The sequence below is a fragment of the Colletotrichum aenigma genome (assembly GCF_013390185.1).
Source record: "Colletotrichum aenigma strain Cg56 chromosome Unknown KSG_Cg56_contig04, whole genome shotgun sequence".
NCBI lineage: Eukaryota > Fungi > Ascomycota > Sordariomycetes > Glomerellales > Glomerellaceae > Colletotrichum > Colletotrichum aenigma.
Window position 1 is genome coordinate 5,237,498 of NW_023500910.1, and position 24,900 is coordinate 5,262,397.

General features: G+C 52.5%; 10 protein-coding genes across 10 annotated transcripts; 5 read left to right on the forward strand and 5 right to left on the reverse strand.

Annotated features, from left to right (window-relative positions):
• Window positions 1-105: 105 nt before the first annotated feature.
• On the reverse strand, window positions 106-3,350 carry ZYS3 (Zygote-specific protein 3; the record flags this gene model as incomplete). Its single annotated transcript, XM_037322484.1, has 4 exons — window positions 106-288; window positions 1,244-2,727; window positions 2,776-2,887; window positions 2,964-3,350. 4 exons carry the CDS (start codon window positions 3,348-3,350, stop codon window positions 106-108), a joined length of 2,166 nt encoding a protein of 721 aa, XP_037179830.1.
• Window positions 3,351-5,145: 1,795 nt separating this feature from the next.
• Window positions 5,146-5,957, reverse strand: fabG-14 (3-oxoacyl-[acyl-carrier-protein] reductase FabG; the record flags this gene model as incomplete). Its single annotated transcript, XM_037322485.1, has 2 exons — window positions 5,146-5,329; window positions 5,383-5,957. 2 exons carry the CDS (start codon window positions 5,955-5,957, stop codon window positions 5,146-5,148), a joined length of 759 nt encoding a protein of 252 aa, XP_037180114.1.
• A 783-nt stretch (window positions 5,958-6,740) lies between these two features.
• Window positions 6,741-8,504, forward strand: CGCA056_v007237 (Cytochrome P450 monooxygenase TRI13; the record flags this gene model as incomplete). The annotated part of the gene is made up of 2 exons (XM_037322486.1): window positions 6,741-7,745; window positions 7,800-8,504. The coding sequence occupies 2 exons, from the start codon at window positions 6,741-6,743 to the stop codon at window positions 8,502-8,504; spliced, it is 1,710 nt and encodes a 569-aa protein (XP_037179832.1).
• Window positions 8,505-11,229: 2,725 nt separating this feature from the next.
• On the forward strand, window positions 11,230-12,714 carry CGCA056_v007238 (uncharacterized protein; the record flags this gene model as incomplete). Its single annotated transcript, XM_037322487.1, has 1 exon — window positions 11,230-12,714. One exon carries the CDS (start codon window positions 11,230-11,232, stop codon window positions 12,712-12,714), a length of 1,485 nt encoding a protein of 494 aa, XP_037179826.1.
• A 468-nt stretch (window positions 12,715-13,182) lies between these two features.
• Window positions 13,183-14,119, forward strand: CGCA056_v007239 (uncharacterized protein; the record flags this gene model as incomplete). Its single annotated transcript, XM_037322488.1, has 3 exons — window positions 13,183-13,345; window positions 13,422-13,781; window positions 13,851-14,119. The coding sequence occupies 3 exons, from the start codon at window positions 13,183-13,185 to the stop codon at window positions 14,117-14,119; spliced, it is 792 nt and encodes a 263-aa protein (XP_037179825.1).
• An 854-nt stretch (window positions 14,120-14,973) lies between these two features.
• Window positions 14,974-16,542, forward strand: fumD (Fumonisin B1 esterase; the record flags this gene model as incomplete). The annotated part of the gene is made up of 1 exon (XM_037322489.1): window positions 14,974-16,542. The coding sequence occupies one exon, from the start codon at window positions 14,974-14,976 to the stop codon at window positions 16,540-16,542; it is 1,569 nt and encodes a 522-aa protein (XP_037179029.1).
• A 135-nt stretch (window positions 16,543-16,677) lies between these two features.
• On the reverse strand, window positions 16,678-18,339 carry CGCA056_v007241 (uncharacterized protein; the record flags this gene model as incomplete). Its single annotated transcript, XM_037322490.1, has 5 exons — window positions 16,678-16,763; window positions 16,832-16,875; window positions 16,931-17,872; window positions 17,931-18,172; window positions 18,235-18,339. 5 exons carry the CDS (start codon window positions 18,337-18,339, stop codon window positions 16,678-16,680), a joined length of 1,419 nt encoding a protein of 472 aa, XP_037179030.1.
• A 1,656-nt stretch (window positions 18,340-19,995) lies between these two features.
• On the forward strand, window positions 19,996-21,116 carry CGCA056_v007242 (uncharacterized protein; the record flags this gene model as incomplete). Its single annotated transcript, XM_037322491.1, has 2 exons — window positions 19,996-20,208; window positions 20,262-21,116. 2 exons carry the CDS (start codon window positions 19,996-19,998, stop codon window positions 21,114-21,116), a joined length of 1,068 nt encoding a protein of 355 aa, XP_037179031.1.
• Window positions 21,117-21,421: 305 nt separating this feature from the next.
• Window positions 21,422-23,350, reverse strand: CGCA056_v007243 (uncharacterized protein; the record flags this gene model as incomplete). Its single annotated transcript, XM_037322492.1, has 1 exon — window positions 21,422-23,350. The coding sequence occupies one exon, from the start codon at window positions 23,348-23,350 to the stop codon at window positions 21,422-21,424; it is 1,929 nt and encodes a 642-aa protein (XP_037179032.1).
• Window positions 23,351-23,634: 284 nt separating this feature from the next.
• CGCA056_v007244 (uncharacterized protein) lies at window positions 23,635-23,931 on the reverse strand (the record flags this gene model as incomplete). The annotated part of the gene is made up of 1 exon (XM_037322493.1): window positions 23,635-23,931. The coding sequence occupies one exon, from the start codon at window positions 23,929-23,931 to the stop codon at window positions 23,635-23,637; it is 297 nt and encodes a 98-aa protein (XP_037179033.1).
• Window positions 23,932-24,900: the final 969 nt, after the last annotated feature.

Genomic DNA, 24,900 nt, shown 5'->3' on the forward strand with positions numbered 1-24,900 from the left:
AGTCGAAGTGATCATCGGCATCCCATCGGAGCTCATGGCGTCATAGGAGATTCTGATAGGGCCGGCAGTTCGCAGTATTTCTCGGGAGAGGGGCGCCCTGGCCTGTCATTGAGTCTCGTGGCCGCCGTGGGTGTTGCCGTGGTCCACCAGCCAGGGTTTGGAGTAGCATCGCCTCGGAGATGTCGGCCGTTTAAAGGCAAGCAAATCGGTGCCTAGTCCCCAATCGTAGCAGAGTTCGTCGCTGATCGCGGGGTAATCGGGGCGCTTAGAGGTTGGTGGTTGGGCTGACTGTCGGGAGAGAACACGTGGGTCGCAGACCGAGATAGGACCTTCTGCTTTCGATGAAGAATCCCCGCCCCCAAGAGCTTCAAGGTGGGAATTATGTGTAATTGTGTGCCTTTGTTGGGCGCCCAACGATCTTGGCGAGAGAACTATTCAATGCGGGGATTTTGAGGCCTTGTCAGCTTCAGGTGGAGCTGAGATCGGACCCTGCCGACTTGTATTGTGATCAGCTCATGGGGAAGAAATAGACATGTCATGCAAATGTAGACTGAGTCTCTTTTTGGAAATTGTTAGATAAGAATCTCTTGGCCTTCCTGTTCAGGTGATGACTTCGCAGGTATGTTGTGAGGTAGAAATTGGGAATACCCTCAATAGGTTCGAGTGGGTGTGATAGTATTGCACGCAATGCAAGGGCAAGGATGCAGCTGTCACATGTAAAAACAAGGGCATTTAACGTCAAATGAGAGACAGCCACAACAGGTCAATTGAAATCAGCGTAATCTTTACCTACCTAGGTTTCTGAGAGCTAACACCCATCCACAAGGAGGATCGGCAGGCACGGCACGACGTTAGCGATGATCTCCATGCAGCACAAACTATGGGCTGGTCGGAGTGTGAAAAAAGGCCAAAACTTTGCTAATTACGCCGGAGCTGTCACCCAATCGGCGATGGTCTGCGACTGAGGTACGTTAAGGTATGATGGCGTACGTAATTGACCCAGATCACTACCTTTGCTCTCAAGTCTTAGGCACTAGCTAATGCCGCAATTCCATTCATGAACGACCAGAGGGTCTCGGTGTCTTGGTACAGAATTCTTTTTCTAAAGCACCTCATTTATTCAGGCGGAAGGAAAGACAAGCTGAATGGTCAGAGAGATATTATCTGAGTCTAAGCCATGAAACCAACCAATGCAACAAGTACGATACTATGAAAAGTGATATCTCCTTTTTCCTTCGTTCACCTGCCTCTTATATTCGCACACCTTTTCTTTGGCCTCTTTCTCGATGTCCAGAATATGACCCAGGCCATGCTTTTCAAAGTTCTGGCAGATTGGGCAGACATCCACCAGCCAATTATCGCGGTCTTCGGCGGGCTGTGTCTCCCAAGCATCGAAATATCTGTCCCCATCTTCGCAATCATACCACAGGTCGCCATCATCGCCCATCTCAACCCGATAACCTGCATGTTGAAGACCGTCGCATAAAGCCCTGACCATAGGCCAGCGTGAAAGCTGCCTCTGGCCCTGTAATGTTGTAATGTGACGATAGAAGTTGGTCGCGTTTGCAAAGAAACGTGAGCTCAGTTCGAATGACAAGAAGGAGTCAGCAAGGTCTGGGGTTTGCGAATCCGCATATTTCCAAATTGGGACGAACTTGCCCTCGTGAGTGATGTAACGATCACTCCTGTCAGGGTCTGAGTCTTCATCGTCAGAGTATGCGTCCGCTGACACCGTGGAATTTTCACAATCAGGTTCTTCATCGTCTACTGACGATACTGAGCCTGCTGCTTCCACATGGCCTGCTGATGAACAGCTTTTGTTCCAGCTGATGTCTCCACCCTTGTTCCATTGAAATTTCCAGTCGAAATTGCGAGCGCGGTCACATATCTCCAATTGTTCAACCAAGTCTTCAGGTAGACCATCCTGAAAAGCGTCCCTACCTTCAAATCTATCTTTCATCCGTGACATTCCATAGCTCCTGAATCGGGCAATGTCTGGCGCTTGAAGGTGCCCCATCTGAGTAAACCAAGTGATGTGACGTGGCCCGTTGAGAATCTCGTAATCAGAAACAAAAATTTCAAAAGGGTCTGAACCATGGTGAAGCAGGTGAGCGACTGAGCCTTCGAAGGCGAGGTACGGAAATTCGAGATACCAGCCAAATGATGGGTCGTACTGCTCTGACATCAGATGGCCCCATGCAGACATTCCCCTGATGTCTTTCAGCCCTGGATCAGCACCTTTGAGTAGCAGAAAATGGGATGTATCAGTCATGATGTGAGAAAGAGACATGCTTCGATGAAGGGGTGGTCCGTTCCAACTACCCTCGCTGACGTTGACAAAGGCTCCGTACTGAAGGAGAACTGCGATACCTTCAATCCATCCCCTTTGAGCGGCGTTGCCTAGCGGCTTTCTTTCAAGCATGCCTCCTTGGTTGGGATCTATGCCGGCTATTTCCAAGGCAAAAAGACTAAGGTCCAAGTTCGAGCTCCAACAGGCACCATAAAGCAGGTTGTCTGCAGGTTTGTCGAGCCGCCAGTCTGAAAATCCTATTGACTGCAAAAGTCGATATTTCCAGACAAACCCTTTGTGGTCATAAAAAAGCCCTGCTGCTTCGCTGCCAAAGGAGCAAAGGTCTGCCCCGTGTGACATCATGGATAAAGTGGCTTGTTGGAAGCCTTGTTCGAAAGCAGCCAGTATTGCTGGTCTGAGACTGCTTTTAGATCGCACTCAAGATGTGGTGTAGGTTGCAAGAGCTTACTGGTTTCTTGTGCTACTGTGGATCAAAGTCGGATCACAACCTTGATCCAGGAGATACTCCAACAGATCCTGACCACCTTGGAGAAACTTTGTTTCAGGAGTAAGAGTGCGGGTTTCCATCAAACTTTCCAAGACAACATGCTTAAAACATATCAGTCCACCCGCAAAGCCGCAAGAGAGAGGTACCTGGAGAGAAGTAACCAACCTCAAGCAATCCTCCCGTCTCCGAGTCAACATCATTGATACTGGCATGACCCGTTTCCAACAAGTAATGAACCTCGTCAATATTGTAGCGACGACAAGCAAGAAATATTGGACTGTGGCTGGGCCGCAGGTTGATGATGGTCAAGGACGAGTTGATCGAAGGACCAATTTTCCAAGAGTGACAGATTAGTTGAGCACAGAGTTCAAAACGGAGGATTTGTTGACCGAATAGACTGAAGCCGGCGTGGAACAAAAGCTTAGCCCGCCGAGATTTGCGTCTCGATTCCCAGGTGAGGTCTGCGCCTACGCTGTAGGATCCTTTCACAGGCAAGACAGACCGGCTGCTATTACCAAAGGTAACCAAGGGGACTCTTTGAGTGGCTTTCATGTTGTGGCTAATCAATCCAGACAGAGCGGCATTCTCGTGCCGTGGTAGCGTCGAGCGGACATCAACCTTGCCCGTCTCGTAAGTCACGACGGGCTTGGTCGCGGGGTCCTTAGCCACAGCCTTTTAGATGTTAGTATGTAGCATTGACGGCGGTTAAAAAGTAGGTGCGTGCGTTTAGCTGCGTCATTTCCGCCCAGAAAACACCCTTCAGTTCTCAAAACATTTTCCTTTTTCTTCTCGCATCACCCCAGACAGAGCGACAATGGAGTTTTGATTCATGGACGATATTCGGCTGGATCGACGTCAGATGATATATAAATGACACAGATCTCGAATGTTCTCACACAGAGAGTACTTGAAGCACTATACTCAGTTCGCTATTTGCCATCTGAGCGTCTTGGAGTAGACCTTGTGCCTTTTTCTTGTCTAACAAGGCCCATCTCAGCCGATAGCGCACATTTTGTGAGCCTCCGGTGGGGCTTGCGATAGCACTCTGGAGACGCATCAGTGAGTCTAAGATGTTCTGCATGCCCATGGAAAACATTCCCATGTGATGGTCTGTCAACAAAGGTAATCGAGTTTGCGTTTCTGGCAACTCATCCCACAAGGAGTCAACCTGCTTGAAAAGGCTGTGAAGTTGTTGAGTTCTGACATCTAGCTCCATAATCTCTTTCGGCGCATGCTTAAAAGAGGATGCAATACTGTGTGCCAATTGGGCTGCTGTAAAGGACAGCTTCACGAACTGCGCAATCGCAGCTGCAGCTCCAAGGGCTTCCATCTTGGGTGTTGGGACCGCTGCCTGAAGGGTTGAACAGGTTGTAAGCTGTTTTCCCGAATTTGATTCCAGATCCAGATTTGTCGACAGGCAATGGCGTAGTTGGAGTTTAGGGCTTAAGGCCCGCCGTCCGCGCAGCGAAACAAGATGCCAATGTGTGCGGAGACCGAAGATTGAAAATCTATCGGGGGATCACCCGATATATAAGCACTCAGTAATGTCTACGTCTTGCATTTCCAGGGCTTTCGGTAAGGCTAAACCTGCATTATTGGCGGTGGCAGTGGTGGGGCAATGCATGTGAATCCCGCACTTTGAAGTCATCCTACATCGCGATTCGCCAGCCTTTTCCGCTCACTGCAGACGTGGCTGGTCACCATTCGGTTTCAGCCGTTAGCAAGGCACCTGAAGGGGTAACAGATGGCCAGAGAACTCCGTGGAAGATTTGATTGCCTTGTGGAAAAGGGACTTGTGCCGCCCCGGGAAATGTGCTGCCCCGTCACGGCCTGCTCATCCCTCACACATGGTAAAACGATAACATCTCTCGCACTATGATGGCTGCAAGTAATGAACATATTTCTCTTCGAATTGTCATTTGTTGCTACACATGAACTTGAAGTTTCATAGTTGGATGCATGTGTCATGGAAAACATCTTCGCGGCATCCTACAAGCATTGCAGACGTAAATAGCCATCGCCCAGAATCTGACTGCATAGTGCTGTATTCCAGATGATCGATTTAAGGGATAGATACATGCGTATATCGCTATCTCATCGCAACAGCGACTTCACGCGCATACGATAGATGGCATCGAAAAGAATAAATGCGATTGCTTCCATCAAGGCACCTGGCGGCAAGCTATGTAAGAATTACTAACTATTCTATCCATTGATGGTCCTACGAGCAATCAGACTCCATGATATTTCAGGTTATGGCCACCTGTCATATTATCGTTACAGGTTCCGCTTGGCTCTACCTTTTTCAAAATCCATTTCAATGACGAAACTGACTTTGAAGACATACTCAGCACGTGAGTCCCCCATCAATGACTATCGATGTCCCGGATATGTACGTCGACTCATCACCTAGCAGAAACCCTACCAAAGCGGCCACGTCTTCAGGCTGACCCCATCTTGGGATAGGAGGACTATAGACGCCCGAGTCTTCTGCCTTTGCCTGTGCCATCATTGGGGTGTCGATAGCTCCACTGTCGCGAAAATCAGCATGGAAATTGACATTGATGAAATGGCATTCACTTACGGGTTGACGCAATTGATACGGATCTTGCGATGACCATATTCCCTCGCTGCTTGTCTAGTCATCCCTAGCACCGCATGCTTGCTGGCAACATACGCCGAACCACCTGCATCGGGAGCGCTCCTCAGCCCAAGAACACTCGAGGCATTGACAATTGCCCCTCCATCTGTAAGATGCTTCAGCTCTTCCCGCATGGAGTACATCGTCCCAGATAGGTTGATGCCGAGAACTAGGTTCCAGTCTTTATCGGTCTGCGCCTCGAGACGGTCCACGGTTGAGCCCCCTGTACCGGCGATGTTGGCCGCACCATCGAGCTTCCCAAAGGTTTTGACTGTCTCTTCGATCCAGATTTTGACTTGCTCGGAATCGCTGACGTCAACAACGGTGGCCTCAATCTGTACTCCAGAAGCGGACAGCTCTGTGGCCAAACTTAACAAAGCGTCTTTCTGGACGTCTGAGATTGCAAGAGATGCTCCACGGGTGGCGAGGTAAGTCGCGACTGCGCGTCCGATGCCGCTAGCAGCTCCGGTGATGGCAATCACCTTTCCGTCGAAGGATTTCAAAGTGGTCGAGGCCATGATTTCTGAACAGCGCTGAAGGATTTGCGAATGATGATGACTGGAATGATGCTGAGTTGAAACGCATGTTTACCTGTGTGGCCATCTTCTAGATTTATATACTTGTGAGTTGCGCGCCTCCATAAGGCGACGTCACAATTCGGGAGGTCTGGAAGTCTAACTTAAACCCATTCTTCCCGTCAGTACCTGCCCCAATTACCCCGCGACAGAAAGATTGATCTGATAGTTCAGGCGCGCCACTGTGCCTTGACGTTAAGAGCGCGGTGTTGGCAGCCTGGAGATTTTCTGCTGTTGCTCAGCTCCGTCGGAAGTTTGTTCAGACCGCGTCCGTTGGAAGCATCGGCGGCACCCTTACCGTTTCCGGCATGTTAAGCGCCGGACGAAGCTCCGTAAGTCAGGGGTGACGGCGGAAATTACCCACCGGCCGCCCGCCGCCGCCGCCGTCACCCGCACAAGTATCCTCCGCGAGGGTCCGGCAGTCGACCGCCGAAATATCTTGAAATTCGATCGCATATTATGTTGCAGGGGATTCCGTCATCCGCGGGGGCCCTCTACCCGCGAACCACTTGGATTGTTCGCATTTCACCCCGCCACATCCGCCACGGGTTTCCGCGGACCCGAAACCGTGCTCCACTGTGACAAGCAATGGTGATAAAACACAAGAAACGGGCTTCTACTTCATTGCTCTCTTCGATCACCATCGAATAAATCACTAGCCGCCAGAGTAGTTTTATTTCATTCTTACTACCTATGTCACAAATTCGTAAAGAATCGCCAACCGACATGTTCTACGTCGTAGCCTCTGCCGCTGTGGCGCTGTCGTTTTTCCTCTACTCCTTATACCAATATCTACTTCCCAAGCCAATCCCTGGGATCCCATACAATGTCGAGGCTACCAAGAACTTGCTCGGAGACATTCCACGTCTGCAAAAAGAAGCCAACACAAATGTCTACGGCTGGCTGATCAACCAGACTCGTATCCACAAGAGCCCTATCATCCAGGCCTTCATCGAGCCCTTCCACCAGCCTTCGGTCCTCGTCGCCGACTTCCATGAGGGCCAAGACATCCTGATGCGCCGCAAGGAATTCGAGCGTTCCGACTTCAGTATTGCGCTTCTCAGCGGAGAGGCCCCGAACTTCCACATCAATATCAAAACCGGACCAGAATGGAAGGCTCATCGACGCCTCCTCCAGGACTTGATGACGCCTAAGTTTCTGCACGGAGTCGCAGCGCCTAATATCTACAAGAGTTCCGCTCGCCTCCTAGACCTTTGGAAAATCAAAGCACAGGCTGCTGCGGGGCATGCGTTCCAAGCGGATATTGACATTTTCTACGCCGCGCTAGATGCTGTTTTCGACTTTGGATTTGGTGATGCGATTGGGCAGAGAGCACTGATCCCGCAATTAGAAAAGGTTGCGGCAGCGGGTACACCCAACAAGTCTGATGGGAACAACGCCATCGAGTTCCCTTCCGCACCCATCGACCCGTCATTTCAAGCAACACTGAATTCCGTCGAGAACGTGGGCCCAGTTGCCGCGAGCGGTTTCCCCAAACTTGCTTGGTGGTTTATCGGATGGAGACCCAGCGTGCAGCGCAACAGAGCCATTCTCGACAAGTTCTTGAAAGAGCAGATCATGAAGGCGGTCGATCGATACAAGGATGAAGGCGCGGATGACAATGATGACTACGTCAAATCGGCGATTGACCTCATGGTACAGAGGGAAGGTACATTTGCCAAAAAGGAGGGACGAGAGCCGGTGTTTTGGAACCAAACAATGAGAGATGAGGTAAGCAGACTGCTCTGTTTGAGCTGGATCGATCTGACGGGCTGTGTTTTCTAGACTCTTGGCTTTATCGTCGCTGGACATGACACCACAAGCACCACCTTGTGCTGGGGCGTCAAATTCCTCTCCGACAACCCAGAATCCCAAAGTCGGTTACGCCAGATCCTCCGTAGCAAGCACGAATCCGCTGTAGCCGACGGCCGCGCTCCAACATACGCCGAGATCGTACAAACCAGCATCCCATACTTGGATGCCTTGGTCGAGGAGATGCTACGCTTAGCCCATACAACAATCATCCAGGAGCGTCAGGCCAGCGAGGACACCATCGTACTTGGCCACCACATCCCCAAAGGTACCAACGTCTTCGTCGCCAACCAAGGCGCAAGTTTTACGGAGCCTGCTTTCGACATCCCTAAGCCTCTCCGCAGCGAATCCTGCCAGAATGCCATGGACGAGCGTGGAATGCGATCCTGGAGTGAGGACGGCATGAACAAGTTCTGGCCGGAGAGATGGTTGGTCACGAACAATAGGACGGGAGAGCAAGTCTTCGACTCAGCGGCTGGCCCTACCATTCCATTCGGTCTCGGCCTTCGGGGGTGTTTCGGGCGCAGACTTGCATACATGGAGCTGAAGCTTCTGCTCACTCTACTGGTGTGGACCTTTGAATTCCTACCTTGCCCGACGGAGCTGTCGACCTACGATGACGTTGAAGGGTTGACTCGTAAGCCGAAGCAGTGCTACGTCAACTTGAGGGTCCTGTAAAACCAAAGCCCTTTCACTTGAGCATCAAGGCGGATTGGATACTTTCCTGTATGATAGGCATAGCCGGCGGAGTAGACGATAGACAGTCATTGGCAACGGGAGCGATGAGCGTACATCACGGCTGGGAATCTTCTTTGAGTCGATAGAGAATTTGTTGAAACTAATTAGAACATTTCATTCCAAAAATCGCCTAAACTCCTCCAACAACGCAACATACTTGTTCAACAACCCAACTCAATGACCGAAACAAAGTTCTGAAGCACAGTTACAGCGTCTCATAAGTTTCTCGCCCTTGATAGAGTGTTCTACGTGAGCATGAATGCTACAAGTCTGAACAAAGACAAATACCCAATGCTTCAGCCTATGGTATTTTGAGTCTTTACTCGATCTTATAGGCATTGAACTGCTCCGGAATGTCGGTTGCGTTGGCGCCGCTTGCTGCGATTGTGAGACTAGAAGTAAATGCAGTCAGTAAAGGTCGCGACGACAGATATACTCGAGGTCATGTTTCATCTTGGGCGGATAAGTGCTTACTACACAAGCATGTCAGTTAGGCGTCATCACAAAATCCCAAGACTAGGAGTAACGTACCAGTTCAGTGAGAGGAGCGCCCTCCAAGCCAGCAATATCATACTTGCCACCGTCCTCCAGGAGCAAGGTGTCCGGCTTCACCTGGTTGGCGCAGCCGCCGATGGAGCAGGAGTCGTCCTCGGTACGCTTGCGAGCAGCGAAGCCGTAGCCGCCGCCGGAGAAGCCGCCGGAGTAGAGGCAGATGAAGTTGGTATTGCGGGCGGGCTGGACCTCTCTCAGGTTGTTGCAGTTGCCGCCGGAGTGGCCCCTGCACTCGAGGTTCCAGTTGGTCGGGATGCCGCGGAAGCCGACGGTGGGGAAGATGTCGACGCCGGAGCCGCTGCAGCAGGTGTTGGGGTTGACGTTGGTGCACAGGACGGCGTTGCCGCCGCAGCCGCCGCCGACGTGGAGGTAGATGTCAATGGCGGAGACGCTGGCAACGAGGCCGAGGAGGATCTGAGGGAAGTGCATTTTGGAGAAGGGTGAGAGGTGAGTGTTGGGATCTTGTTGGTGGATCAATTGTCGGTGGGATGATAGAGGAGAGACGAGGAAGAACCTGAGGGAGACGATGAGCGTCCTTTTATACATGCTTTGATGTCCTATTCTTGTATAGACAGGCAACGCCAGTTGACTTGAAAAAGTACCGTTCGATTTTTGATGCATCACATTATGCCCGTCGAGCTTGGCTGACCGACTGGCCTCGATCTTCAGTCAGTCTGAATAGGCAGGTACGAAGACGGAGGAGGCGATCGTGGAGTCTTTCGACTGCTCTTCAACCCCCGTATGGTCTACTCGGACTCGAGACGCTTTAGCCGTGAGCCATTTTGACCCGCCTATGCAGCCTTCAGGCGCATCAATTGTCAAGTTATATTAAGTCTTAGATCAAATACAAAGACTAAAGTGGTCGCATAGCCAAATGAGTCTCGGCAAAAGAACTGAACACTATCCATTAGCTTTAGACTAATAAGCTACGCGCTGCTACGGTGTACATAGTAGCATTTGGCAGAAGAACTTTGCATAGAGTTTCGTTAATATGCCAACATCTGAGCTCACTCGTACTCCACAAACCTATCTAGGTAAGCATATGGAGCCCCATGCTGAGTTCTCAATGTTGCCACCGTAATTGAGTCCGAGCAAAGCCAATCGCAACCTTTCCTGAGTTCTTGAATAGAGGTTGTAAACTCGGGCGCTTTTGGAAGAAACCCACAATCCCTCACCGGTGGATCTATGACAAGAAACTGGCTCCAGACCAGCCTTGTTGTCGCTGGGAACTGTGGTTGTTCAAGTGCTCGTTGCCTAAGTGCTAATGTGGAGCCAGCCCCAAGCATCGAGTATTCCGACGATGTGACTTGCTGGCTCGGATTTCGGATAGTCCCCATCAACTGAGCTGCAATGCAGCGCCCCGACCCGTGACTAAACTCTTGAAGGCAAGGCCAAATCTCAATACGATATGAACACATTGGAGTAGGTTCAATCTGACTTAACGAACCCCGCTAGCGCAGGGTTCGCCAGGGAGATCCGTCCGTGGAGGCGAATGACCGGCGCCTTATTCGTCTGTTCGCTTGCGCGAATCAATCCACAGGTCCATACGGAGGGAACGTAATGAGTGCGAAAGGTCAAATCCAACGTGCTTAGAACCATGCGAGGTCTGGCACCGCTGTTGCGCGGAGAAATGTTTTCGGGCCAAGGTGTATTAATGCTGACATAGGCTAGGCACAACTAATCCAAAGTATTGAACATCAGTGACATGCTTTTCATCATGAAACTTTATGCGGATTTTATCGGAACTTCATTTTCTTTAAGAGATGCTAGTTAAAGATGCGAAGGCACCTATAAGAGTCACACACAAGTCTGGATAATTTACTGTGATAGTCCAGTACACTCACCCGGCCAGGACAGCAAAACTCCTAGGAAATGCGTCTGTTCATTGTTTCCATTCTTTTTCGTGTGAAGAATTGTAGATATCCTCTAAGCATGTCTGTATGTTTCGCTTCATAATTTGTCCGGACGTCTCCGGTTGGTGGCGCCAGAAGCAAACATCACGCAACTACCCACTCTATCGCCACGGGTCACAGGCACAACTTCACTGTTTGGTCATTCGCTCACCCCATCTCTCAAATCTCACTCATCATCGATCTTCACTCATATGCTTGCCATGGACATGGAGACTGAGTTTGACGCCTTTGAAATCGACGACTGTGGCCCTTCGGTCCGGGTCCAGGTGCCAAGCACCAACGAGGGCCTCAGCCAATTCAACCAGGCCTTTTTGGACCCGCAGCAACGCGCATACGTCGAGCACATCGACTTCCACATCGTCCTCCCAGCCATCAGTAATAAGCGTCTGAAGAAGATACAGAGCTCAAAAGAAGGCGTGGAAAACGACGCACATTTCACGAAAGCTGTCACGAAATTCCTCGGTCGGCTGGCAAAATGGGGGCGCCGCCGGTATGGCCCGGGGATCACGCTGAAGATGGTCGTCGTGTCGCCGACGGACTGGCTGGTGGAGGAGATGGAAGAGGACGGGGAGCTGGTTAACACGCACAACCACCGAGTCGCTCCAATATGGCAGGTGCGCGATCACTTTCGGTACATCCGGTTCGACGAGAGCGTGCTGCCGGCATCCGGGACTGGGTCATCGGGGCTGCCGCAGGTCGCGTGTGTCTCGGACTTTGAGTTCGACGGTGGGCCGGGTGGTCGCAATCTGCATCCCGATGTGATTTCGGCCCTCTCAAGCGCGTTGACGTTGGCGAGGAAGATGGAGTGGAGGTTGAGGCTGCCGACGCGCCGTCTCATGTCTGCGCGGCGGGAAATCCGGTCCGCTCTTGGGAATGCGCTGTTGAACACGGCGTTTCCGAGTCTTGTTGAGTTCAAGGTCAAATTGGATGATGCGGACCCTCATGACGAGACGTTCGAATCTGGCAATTTGTTAGACAACGGCGAGGCGGAGGACAGATTAAGTCTCGGTGTGCGGCGTGTCTGCCAGCTTCCCACGCTTCGGAGGTTACACCTAGAGTCGCTGTGGATTTTGTCGCCAGTCGCCTTTGGCTCGCGATCGAATCCAGATGACATGCTCTCCTCATCTCTGGAATACCTCTACGTGGACTGCGCTGTTACAACCCCGGACGGAAGATACTTGCTGACCGGGAACCCTGAAAAAGCCATGATGGACGACGGAGGCTACGCGACAACCTCTGACGAAGCTCTAGCGGCATTCGACTCAGATGATTCGGACGCCTCAGACTTCCAACCGGACTTTGAGTGGGCCAAGCAGGCCGGCGAATTCCCCGGGCGCTGGTTCCGACTGACCCCCGACCCAGCCACCTTCACACCCCTGGCCGTCTCTTTCGCCGAAGCTGTTGCCAAGATGCCATCGCTGCGGCGAATGGATGTGCATTTTGGGGGAACGGCGGCGAATACCCGAGCACCCCTGGAAATGTCTTACTTTGCGCCTGGGGAAGCAAATCGTGGGGCGAGCCAGCTCAACGGGCGGAAGATGTTTGATGAGGAACACGTCGAGCGACCGCGTTGGTTTCTCCTCGGGGGCCGGAAGTTTGACAAGCACTGGGTGGTACCGAAGGAGCTGGAGGACGTATTTAAAGGACGGTCAGGAACTGGCTGCTTTCATCTTGCAACGAATTGAAAGAGAAGTTAAACACATCAAATAAAAAGCTTTCGAATGCGGATTGTCCGTTAAAAGGTCATCATCATCATCGAACGCCCGATGATCTTCCCAACTAGGTAATAGAAGGTAGCAAACCATTTCTAACCGAGCACATGATCGCTTGGAGAGACAATCTAAACGGGCAGCGCGAGGTAAAATCCAACCAATATCATGCAGACAGGCCTGTATTCCGCCATTTCCGGGCATCTGCGCCCCAACAGACCCGCCTCGCTTGCGCACCCATCCATCCTATCCATTCTGAAGTTCCTCCATCCCGCACATGGCCGTCATCCTCCCCCGCCGCTCCACCCTGTCCGTTTGAAGGGGGGTTAGATAACGGAACATCGGCGGCCTTTAAAAATCACGCAATCGCCGGCAGAGTTGCAAATGTCGTGATTTTAGACCGAAGCACGCCGCCGATATTCTTCTCTGACGCCGAACGAAAAAATGGGCGGAGCGCCGTCCGTTCCCACGGATCCGTCCCGGAGGATCCAGGTCATCGGCGCGGGGTACTCCCGGACCGGCACCGTCTCTCTGCAGCTGGCGCTGGAGAAGCTCCTCGACGGGCCCGTGATGCATGGCGGCACGCAAGTTCTCCACCGCGAAGATGGTAAGTTTGGGCATCCCACTATTTAGTTGATGGGTCTAGATGTGAGAGATTGTGCTAATTGATGGTGCGAAACCAGCATATTGCAAGAAGCTCGCGCAGGCGTACGAGGCCAAGCGCGCCGGCGATAAAGCGCGACTCCACAGGCTGCTAGAAGACATTTTCGCGGGGTACGTCGGGTGCACCGACATGCCGCCGATCGACTTTATTCCCGACCTGCTGGAGCTGTACCCGGACGCTAAGGTGGTATTGACGACACGGGATAACGAAAAGTTCGCGAAGAGTATCCAGCTGGTAGGGAGTAATGCCTCCATATGGTGGCTGCCGTACGTGATGTGGCCAGTTCCCGGCTGGCGCTGGTTCCCGACGCTGGTGAATGAGTTCACCAACTCGGCGATGAAAATCAAGGGCCCGACTGATGGCCAGGATCATTATCACTGTGAGATCTTTCTCTGCACCCCAAAAAGTCTTGCGGCCTTGTGTGTACGAATACTGACCTTTGGATCAGCAATACTTCCGAACTGGAATCATTCTGTGCAGCAGATGGTGCCGGCTGACAAGCTGCTCATCATGGATCTGAAAGAAGGATGGGAACCTCTATGCAAGTTTCTGAATGTGCCTGTTCCTGATGAGCCGTTGCCGAGAGCGAATGATGCGGCTGCAATTGAGAAGACCGCCCAAGAGGTCATTGTCAAGTTGATGGGCATATGGAGCGGTATGTTTGCGGCGTCTGGCGTGGTTTCATTTACCGCCTGGAGGCTTTGGAAGACCAGGTAGCGTTGGGTGTTCTTCAGGAAACAGGGGTCACCAGTACGGCTGTAATGGAGACCTATGCCAGGAGAGTGCGACCACCAGTAGAACAAGTTGGTAGAGAGCAGAAACAAAATGATATGCGCATTTCGAAAGAAACAGGTTTCAGTTTGACATAATAGTATTCAATTGAAAGATGATTGGCCAGGGGCAATAAGACGAAGTCAATCCCGCCCAAGTGTTGTGCTCCACAGCGAAACAGTGTCACCGGCTGATCTCCACGGAGGCCAAAAAGCTTTTGTGAAGTCTTTCCCTCCCGAAACTCTAAGACTACTTTATTAAAACGACAGACCTCTCCCCCAAGGTTCGCACGTCGATGATATAAATACTCTCTGTACTAGCTCTGTAATGCTGATCTAAGGTGGACCATAACTGCCGATAGCCGTACGCCTCGTCACGCCTTAACGGGCCTGTTGCTCGGAAGAGCCCCACCTCGGATTCCACTTCGGATTCGCTTTCACGGTCTTAGGAAGGGATGATGTTCATGACCCGGCACTGAGAACCAAACTACGGCTTCTAGAAAACCGCTCGCCGCGTAATCTGAGTCGCATCATCGAGGCTCAGCAATATGAAGAAAACAGGGGATCTGCGTTTGTTTTACGTACGGCGTGGCCGAGTTGCTCTTTGCTCCCTGGTCCAATGACGATCTGGAGTTGGCAGTGTTCAGTAAACAAAATGGACTAACCCGTCTCCATCAGGAGACGGCTCAGGGGGTCATATAAAGATCAAAGAAAAGCTGCAAAGCTATTGGAATAGGGATAATATCTTCCACAGACATACCAACTATCACATTCGTTCTTCTTTACACACACTCTTACACCATGTGGAAGCTCGCCGCTGCCGCGACACTCCTCGCGGAGGCCAATGCGGCTTTCTCAACTGTTGTCCAAACAAAGTATGGATCCGTTCAGGGCTATCCTGCTTTCAACAGCACCCCGGCCAACATGTCGCTCACCAACTGGGCCGATATCACCGTCTGGAAAGGCATCCCCTTCGCCGCAACCACCGCCGGCGAAAACCGTTTCAAGCCTCCCCAGCCCGTGACTCCCTGGAACACGACCCTCGATGCCAAAGACTTTGGGAACGCCTGCCCGTCCGCACTGGGCACCGGCGAAACCGAGTACTCCATCGGCGAGGACTGCCTGAGCCTCAACATCTGGAGCGCGGCGAACTCGTCGACCGCCAAGTTGCCGGTCGTGATGTGGAGCTACCCGGCCGGGTCCAGCTCCTCATTCCCCCTTTTCGACGGAGCCGGCACGGCTGATAAGGGCGTGGTGTTTGTCAACTACAACTACCGCACTGGTTCCTTCGGGTGGCTTGCTACTCCTGAGCTCAACGAGGAGAGGCTTGCGAGTGCTGGGTCCAACAGCTCTGGTAACTGGGGAATGCTCGACCAGTTCGCGGCTCTTACTTGGATCCATGAGAACATTGCCCAGTTTGGTGGTGACCCGGATCACATCACGGTCATGGGCCAATCTGCCGGGTCCGCAGCGACGTACCATATTCTGAACAGCCCGCTCCATAATGTCACCATCCACGGCGCCATCATCCAGAGCGGTGTTCGGGACCCTCACGACCCTTTGGCCACGAGCCTTGCGGAGAACTATAGAACTTTGGATGTGAACATGGACACTGCGGCGAGGTTCATGGCGTCCCTGAACTGCTCCGACATTGCCTGCATGCGCGCACTGCCGATGGACGACCTGGTCACCGAGTTCATGTCGTCGGAGTTCGACTTCACCGCCACGCTCGATTACTACGCCATGCCCGACACCTACCTCAACACCCTGGAGAAGGGCATCGCACAGGACGTCCCCATCATGACGGGCAACACCAAAGACGAGAGCGGCGCCTCATACGGACTCAACATCACCCTCGCGACGTACCTCTCCGACATCAACGAGACCTACGGCACCTGGCAACAAGGATTCCTCGCAGCATACCCCGCCAACGACTCCGCAACCGCCTCCGCGGCCTATAATGCGCAATTCACCGACCGGTCCAAGGTTGGCACGTACTTCTGGTCCCAGCTGTGGGCCAAGAACGCCACCTCTTCAGTCTACAATTACATCTGGGACCATGCGCCGCCCGGTCAGACCCAGGGGGCGTACCACGAGAGCGAGATCAACTACGCGATGAACAACCTGTACGGAACGGATCTTCCGTGGACGAGCGAGGATTATGCGATTGCTGAGACGATGAATGCGTACTGGGTTGCCTTCATCAAGAACGGAAATCCTAACGGGGAGGGGCTTGCGGACTGGGCGCCGGCGACTGATGCTAATGCAACTGTCATGGAGCTGGGTGAGGGATTCCAGGTTCTTCCGATTGCGAAGGAGAGCCAGATTGACTTGTTCTCACGGTGGTTTGACTCATTGGTAGCTTATTAAGTTGCATGTATAGGTAACCCCCCCGAAGGGTTGGAATTGAATAGTTTATTTCTCTTACGGACCTAATCTAAAGCTCAATGAGCGTTCATCTGAAATATTCCCTGTGAAGCGGTCTCGTGAATTTGGCGAGCCACATCAACTTCGTACCGCATCGATAGTCGACATCTGAGGGTGGACGTACGACCCGTTGACCATGTATTCTTCTGCTCCGTACCAACGGACTAGGATGGAGGTCAGCAAGCTTGCACCAGACTGTCGCATTATATGTGCCTAAGCGGCCTTAACTCACGAGTGACAGATATTGTGGCCCCTCCTGGAGTGATTGGCAACCAGCTGCACGTCTTTGTTAGCAATTTGTTGCTCAATGAACATCCAATGAGTAACTCACTTAGCTGTCCAGTTGGCAGGAGGCTCGACATCAGAGGCTTGGAGCAGAACTTCAAACTCTCTATCATCACCCTGCTCAACTAGAGTTCCATCTGGAAATGTAAGATTGCTCCTGTCACCAACCATGTGCTTCTCCATGTCGTTCGGAACGAGATCTTGGTCCGGACCGTATACCGTGAGACTCCAAAACCCTCCATTCCTGATTTTCGGGGGCTCGGGGAAGGTAAATAAAATAGACTTCCCCTCTTTGACCACAAAATCCCCTTCATAAAAGGGGTACACGCTCTCTGAATGGTCAAGAGCCAAGTACGCTGTGGTTGCAATCTGGTACCGAGCTTCGTAGTGAGAGTCAAACTTCCCGATGTACCCTTTGGAGGCAATGACCCAGTCATTCCCAACATCTTGCCGAACACCAGGCCTGTCCATGAAAGCGAGGGACGTCTTGTTGGCAAGCTCGACCGCCGCCGTCAGGTTGGATCCTCGTGGTTGAGTGAATGTCCCATTGTTGAAACCCGCCTTGCGCAGCTCCGCGGCGACCCAATCCCTGTCCGAGGTAACGTAGGGCGGATTGTACGGAGCGAGCGCAGCAGCGACTTTCATCACGGCCTCGTGATAGGTAGACATGTTACCGTCGTTGTACTCTGGTTTGGTGAACACGGTTAGATCCAGTGGCGGAGTGATCGGCGGCCCCGGTCTGGCGATAGTGCGAGAAACATTGAAGCCCAGCTGAAGCTTTTGGACAATCTTGACGTCTTCCTCGGATCGGTCTGTGAGGATTCTAGAGTTCACAAGTCCATAGGCCATGGGATACTTGATGACCCCGGCGAAGCCATCAGGGATATTCTCGGTCTCGAGGCCGTAGGTGTCCGCGTCGTACTGGATGAGATACTCTCCAGGCTTGCTGATTCCAAGGTTTCCAATGTTGATCAGATTGTCGCCGTACCTGAGTTCGAGGAAATTTGAGTGCTGAAGAAGTAATTGAGGTGCATTTGACTACTCACGGCGTGCATATGGGAAAGACCCAGTACCGATCCTGTGGCATCTCTGGAATGTTGACCACAATGTCATCGGAAGACAGGTCAATGAACAAGATTGAATACATGGTGTCGGCGTTAGGGCGTACAACCCCCACACCGCCTGGCTCATTTGGCTCTGGGTCGGGGAGGTTGATGTTTGGTTTCAGCGGGATTTCTCTGAGGATCGGCTTCGCGACGTTTCCGTAGGCATACAGAGCATAGCCGTACTATATGTTCTACGTCAGTCTTATACATGTTGACATGGTTCAGGAACGGAGCTGCGATATACCGTGTACGCAAAAGCTAAAGCGTTTTGAGATTCATGACTGGGGATTGTAGCGCCTAGTGAAAGACTGATGAGGCCCAAAACCCCGCTGGTAAGTGTTAATCTCATGGCAAGGTTTGATGGCGAGAAGGTTGTACGTATTGTAATGTGGAACCAAAGGACAGAGAAAGAATTTCCAGACTTCCAGTTGCTCAGTTCTTATAGAATTCGAGGCATCACCAGTTCAGACTCTCAGGGCCCGACGCCAGCCTATTTGACGCTGGCAATTTGGGGCAGGGCTAAAGTGAACTATTCTCGCCTCAGCATGCGCCCGATTAATGAGACCAGAAATGGAAAGTGACGACAGAACTGGCTGTAGAATTCATAAATGACCGTCAATTTTAGATTCCGTTTATGGTAAAAACTCAACATACCAGAGCCAGCTAATCCTCAGCTGGCCAGCTGTTGTTCTGCCGGCAGCAGTGATACGGCGTAGTTGTGTGATATACGCTGTGATCTTTGCTCGTATCGAAAAACACATTTGCTAGGCATTCTAGAGAAGCTTGATTTTGCCGACATGCAGCTTACCCGCATGCTTATTTCCGCCATCTTGAGGGCCGTACGACCGGCCCGGCCGCGCTGACGTCGGCTCACTGCAAGCCACACTGGGCCCGATTGGCCTCCTGGTTGAGATGATGGATAGATAAGCGTTTAGATAAGAGATTTCTGCAGTCGTTAGTGTCCTTACCGCTAGCGGGCTGTCACTTTCACTGGAGAAGATCGAGTCTTCAATGTCCGCAAGTGCGCCGTTTCTGTGTGAGGGTTTCGAGAAAAGACGACCCGTGGAAAGCCATCTTTGAATTGACTAAGTCATAGCTTTCGATATTCTACGACACAATTTACGTTGATGACTTGGAGCATCGTCCATCGAAACATGCCTTCCTGGAGCAGTACGTAGTAAGCGACTCGAATACAGGGGGACTTTGATCTGACGCCAAGCATGGCTGAGCCGATCCTTCGCCCTACGCTGCGCAGCATGTAGATCTCGCAGGCAACTTCAAAAGATCAATATTTCTTGACATATCTCGAAGACTCACCAGATCTCCAGGCAGATCACAAGAGGCGGACACTTCAACGTCTTCGGTAGCCTCAATGATTTGTATCTCCACCGCATTCCGTCAATTCCAGCCAGTGCACCCTGTCAGAATCATGTCAGTTGCGTCGATCCGACCTAGCACGAACCTCTCCCCAGACGTGGGAAGTGCGGCAGGCCTCCCGATCCGAACCGCCAAGTTCCCGACAAAGTATCGCCGCAACACACCTCGCTCCAAGAACGGCTGTTTGTCATGCCGCGCGCGGCGGAGAAAGTGTGATGAAGTCAAGCCGAGCTGCACATCATGCAGCCGCAGTGGGCGGGAGTGCTCATGGCCTGTCAACGAGAATAACGCCAACCAGAATACATCCCGGACTAGAAGCGACTGGAAAGAGCACTCGTCTAGTTCATCAGACGAACCAAGCCCTCCGGCGAAAGAGATACCTGCCATGGACCACTCTGAAGCAGTGATCCTCGCTCAATCGGTAGTCTCAGAAGGCCGATCAGCCAACGGCCTATTTTTGCGCGCTTCTCTTACCCCTGGGATCCTGTCAAATCTGAGTGACACCTCCCGGCAGCTGTATGAGCAATACCTTTCCAACACGGCGGATATCTTAGCGCGAGGCCCAAGTGCCGATGGGAACCCTTTCATAAACTACGTACTCCCCTTGGCACTGTCGGACGGGCTCATTATGGATTGCATTCTGGGCATCGGCGGGGCCCACATGGTTGCCCTCGATCCCGGTGCTCGACATGTGGAGGTGGCCACCCGCGGTCACTATGCACGTGTCTTGTCCGGGCTGCAGAAAGTTCTCGCCAATGAAGTCATGCCTTACTTTGGGAGCGGCAAGGAGGAGAAGGCCCAGTATGTGTTGCTGATGCTCCTTCTGCTCTGTGTCTATGAGGTAAGCGATACTCGGGAGGTCTTCATTGAGGCATGTTTACTGAAGTGTGTTAGCATACACAAGGAGATATAAACGGCTCAGTGTTCCATCACATCAAAGCCAGCCGTCATTACGTTCATAGCCTCACAAAAACAGCGCGAAATTCAAGCTCCGACTGGCTGGGCCATATCAGAGGCTTCCTGCTGGAGATCTACTCATTCATGGCCTTGAAATTGGCAATCACGCCACGAGGGGCAATGGAAGATCATCCGATCATGCTGGACCCATTCCTAGAATCTTTGAGCTTCCTCCGCGAGTACAAGTCCTGCGGTTTCATGCTCGGCTTCGGACACGGGCTGTTTGAGATGATACCCAAGATAGCTAGTCTGGTCGAGAAACGACGCTTGGAGGAGCTCACCAACGCCAAAGTTGAAGCGTCGTACGATGCCTATCAGGACCTTGTGGAACGCCTAGAAGCTTGGGATGCGTTCTCTGACGTTCTCACCGGTGAGGGTTCAAGTCCGCGATACCAGCAGGGCCCAGCAGTCGACATCTATCGTACCGCCCTAATCGTATATCTTCACTCTGCATTTCATGAAGACTTGCATGAGCGCGGGGATCTCTGCGCCGAAATCGATTTGCACATAGACAAGGTTTTGCCACTGGTGTGGGCAGTGTACTCAAGCGCAGCGCCGTTTCGCAGGATGATGCTCTGGCCGGCGTGTATTCTGGCTTCGTTTTGCAGGCGACCGCAGCTTGCTGATCGCTTTAGGATGGGACTGAACTGCAACACGCAGGCGCCGGGAGGGGTGAAGGTGGCGGCGAAGGCGATGGAGATGCTGTGGGCGGATCCGGATCCTCGTGCGTATGGGCCGCGGGGGCTGAGCATGGTGATGAAGAAACATGGGCTTAGTTTTAGTATGGGCTGAGCCGGTTGGATTCTGGCACATTTTGTACTCTATTTCAGGTAAGAAGATGGCCACAGACCAAAGTCAGGCTTGTACTGGGGGGCACTAGGACAAATCTCCAAGTATTTGTAGCCCATGGGATGTAACTTTGTGAAGTATTTCCTCCTCGAGGGGAATACGGCTTTGGTATCTAACCGACATGACCCTGGTAATCTAGCCGCCCTTACAGCTGGTGCAGGACATGTCAGATAACTAGGGCAGAGTTAGGAGTAAGAATAGCCTAGTGCCGGTTGTCCGGCTCAGAAGCCATGAAATTAAAACAGTAATCAAATGATCTTGATCCGTTCCATGGGTACATCTTCGAACCACATCGGGTTGTGGACGTATTCGGTAAAGCAACGGCCAAGGCGTCTGAACTCCTTCTCTCTCCCGGTAGACTCCAAGATGAGCCCGTGCCAGCTAGTGTGATTCTCCTTCCGACGCACCACCTGCAAGCAGTACAAGGGCTGATCGTTGGCCTTGAAAGGCTCGTCGAAGATTATTTGACCAGCAACTTCACCTTTTTCCAGCAGGTAATCGGACAACGCGCCTTCTGCGCGAGAATTCACCTCTACAACGTGGAAATATCCTGGGTCCTGAGGGTTCTGCCGTTTGTCAAACGTCCTGACTCTTCCAGATAGCATAAGATGACCGGAATTGATCATTCCCCTCGGATCAAGACCGCTTGGTTCAATCGTCGGTTCCATATCCTGCACCATGGGCTCGAAAACATCCAATCCATGCGCGTTTCCAATTGTCATGGAAATCCCTCCCTCCAAGGCTGCCCAAGACCAGCTCGGAGCGCGATACCCTTCCGTCGGTGTCCTCAGCCAAGGCCCAACCCGGCCCCAGAGCAGGCTGTGTGCGAGATTTGCCTTCCAGAGTCCCGCAGCATACCCAATCCCCGTACGATCTTCCATAGCCTTGGCTAGACCCGAGAGGGCTGGGAGTTTGTCGAAGGACTTCGTGATACCTCGGCTGGCGTAGTGTGCCACCATGCCATTCCAGTCGGCCTCAAAGCTGGATCCCTCGCTCGAGTCTGTGGTATATGGGAAGGACAAATTGAGGTCATCCGGCTCTGTGAAGAAGCGCCCTGCGGGAAATTCCCACCCTGGAGGAATTCCGTCTTCTGCGACGAGGGTCTCTTGGCATTGCCAGAGCAGCTGGTCGGTATCGAAATTTATCATGCGAGAGGAAAGGATCTTTTCCTGGAGGACCCAGGCCCGCGTATGTAGAGTTCTCTTGGGGAGATGGATGAAGTCTCCAGGTTGAGGTCGGACCATGACTCGGATCGAGTCATTCCCGTCTGGCTGTGAGCACCTGAGCTCTACGTGGCTGGAGGTGTCCCGAGGAATGAAGCAACCACCTCTTGAGTCTGTTGATCCCGATGCCGCAATCGTGAGGTAAGATGAAAAGTAGATCGAACCCATGTTGGCGCTTTCCCGTTCCCAAACGTGTTTAGAGTCTTGGATAATGCACAAGGAGTCGATCCACAAGTACTGGATGCCCATAGCCCTGGTCACAATGACCGCATCCCTGAAGGTGTTGGGAAGCTTCGAAAGTGGTAGTTCTTTGAGGTGGTCGCCAATTGTCAGGCTTGTTGTCTGGATGACGGGATGAAGGCCCCAGCAGTGACTCAGCGTCATGTACCGGCCTATTTCCCCATCCGTCTCCACCAGTCGAGGCTCTTGTTTTCCGTCCAACCCGATATCGATCACCCGTGTTGGCAACTTGCTAATATCGCGATGACAGCCTGAGTGATTCTGATCGCAGTCATCAGCCCATTCTCGCAGCAGGTCAAATTGTTGCTCAGCTGGCTTGATCCTCCGGCTGAAGATGATGTTGTCTAGATGCGTTACATGATTACCGTCACCTTCTGTCGAGTAGAAGCTCACATATCCTGCGAGTCGAAAGCGGTCGCATCGGACCTTGCAGCGAAATACACCGCCTGGTTCGTAGTCATCATTGACGTACTGGATACCGCGAAGGACGACCGGGGACTGGTGGTCATCATCTCCCTCGAGTGTGGACAAAACCTCGCTGTCTTCGGCTTGGTCTTTTGTCAGGGTCGTCCAGAGCAGTCGACAGAAATCGCATATAGATGCACTGGTCCTGAGCTTTGAGATAGACCTGTGGAAGACGAGGTCATGAACTTCGCGGTCCTGGTCGAGTAGACTGGCTAGGTCAAAGGCCTCGCATGTTTTGCAGAGTGGCATCGTGGGCGTCTTGTGTAGGTCGAGGTCGAATGCGCAGCCACACGGTCCTTGGAAGATAGAAATGAGGGGCTGCAAATCAGGCAGAGGTGGGAGAAGTGGCCTATCGCAACAAAATCACGCTTATGCACGCCAAATCGTGTGATTGGCCAGTCGAGGGGCGCAGAGTATCGTCAAAGTCTATTGCCAGCTTTCTGGCTCAGGTATCATGGGTCATAAAACAGGTATCAATACAGCGTCCCCGAAAACTCCATCAGTCATGTCGCGTATGTCTTGAATCGGACCCTTTAGCAGCCACCACCGCCGCCGCCGCCGCCGCCGCCTCCGTCACCACCACCTCCTCCGCAACCGCCGCCTCCGCCATCACCACCGCCGAATCCATGATGTCCTCCGCCGCCGCCGTCACCTCCGGTCGCTCCGACATATGCGAAGCCGGGGCTGGTGTAGTGGTGTCTGTGGTCGCCATTGCGATGAAGGGTGTTTCGGCCTGAGGTGCCGTAATTGCTGCTCCACGCCGGTGCTGGCCTGGGCGCGTACTCGGACTTTTCGTAGGTATGTTTCTTTGAGGAAAATGGAAGACACATTTTGAGAGTTGTCTGTCTTAGAAGTGGACGTGTACTGGTTTTCGGGTTTGTAATTGAGGATTGTTTGCGTGTGGAGGTGGTATTGAAATGTTCGTGAGATGGTTCGAAGTTGTGACCATGCAGCTGCTTGTTGTTTTGATGGAGTAAGAAGTGATGACAAGTTGCAACGCGCAACTGCCTTCATTAAATAGAATATTCTTTGAATATGCTAGGCAGTCGTAGCTCTGACGTGACTGCCTTACCGGCTAGAGACAAGCTTCACCAAGACGCAGGATCGCCCGGGCAATTCTGCCTTCTAGAAGCCTTCTAGCGTGCGGAAGGATCATGGAAGACGTAGCATGATGGCACAAATTGGCCCATTGACCAATTACCCAAAGCATAACGCTTCAGCCTACATTCAAAAATTCAGCCTTACACCACTGCCACCCAGATTCTGTTTGACATTAACTCAAAACGGGGGAGCTGAAGGTGCAGCTGACGGGAGGGTGGATCCCGGGGGGCAGTTCCGTGCTTGTGGGTCCCGCGGATCTCAGTGGCCTCTGACAGGTGCGGGCGGCCTAGCCGGGGCTGGGGGCCCCCGATCGCCGGTCGGGATCGGCCAATGACGTAGGCCGGCTAGGTCCGCTGCCATACACGCTGGGCGCAGCGTGGGCACAGCCTGCGCCAGTGAGCCCACCCGCCCGGTACGTGCGTCACTCAGGGTCCTCCCTTGAATTCGACGAGAAGACACAAGAATGCCCAGCCCTTCCTCCTGTGCTTCTTTTCGCTGAGCTGGCGCTTCGATGTTGGGCATGGCGTAGGCTTACTGATCAGCGGCCAACAGAGTCACGTCTGTGGCTCATGCACAGCAAATAATAGGGAGCGATTCGTGTGATGCGTCAGAAGGATTCCAGGACGTGGCTTCGTGAGTCCACAAGAGACTTTGTTTCTCCCCCTCGGTGAAGAGAGCGCTGACGCTGGATTAAGGGA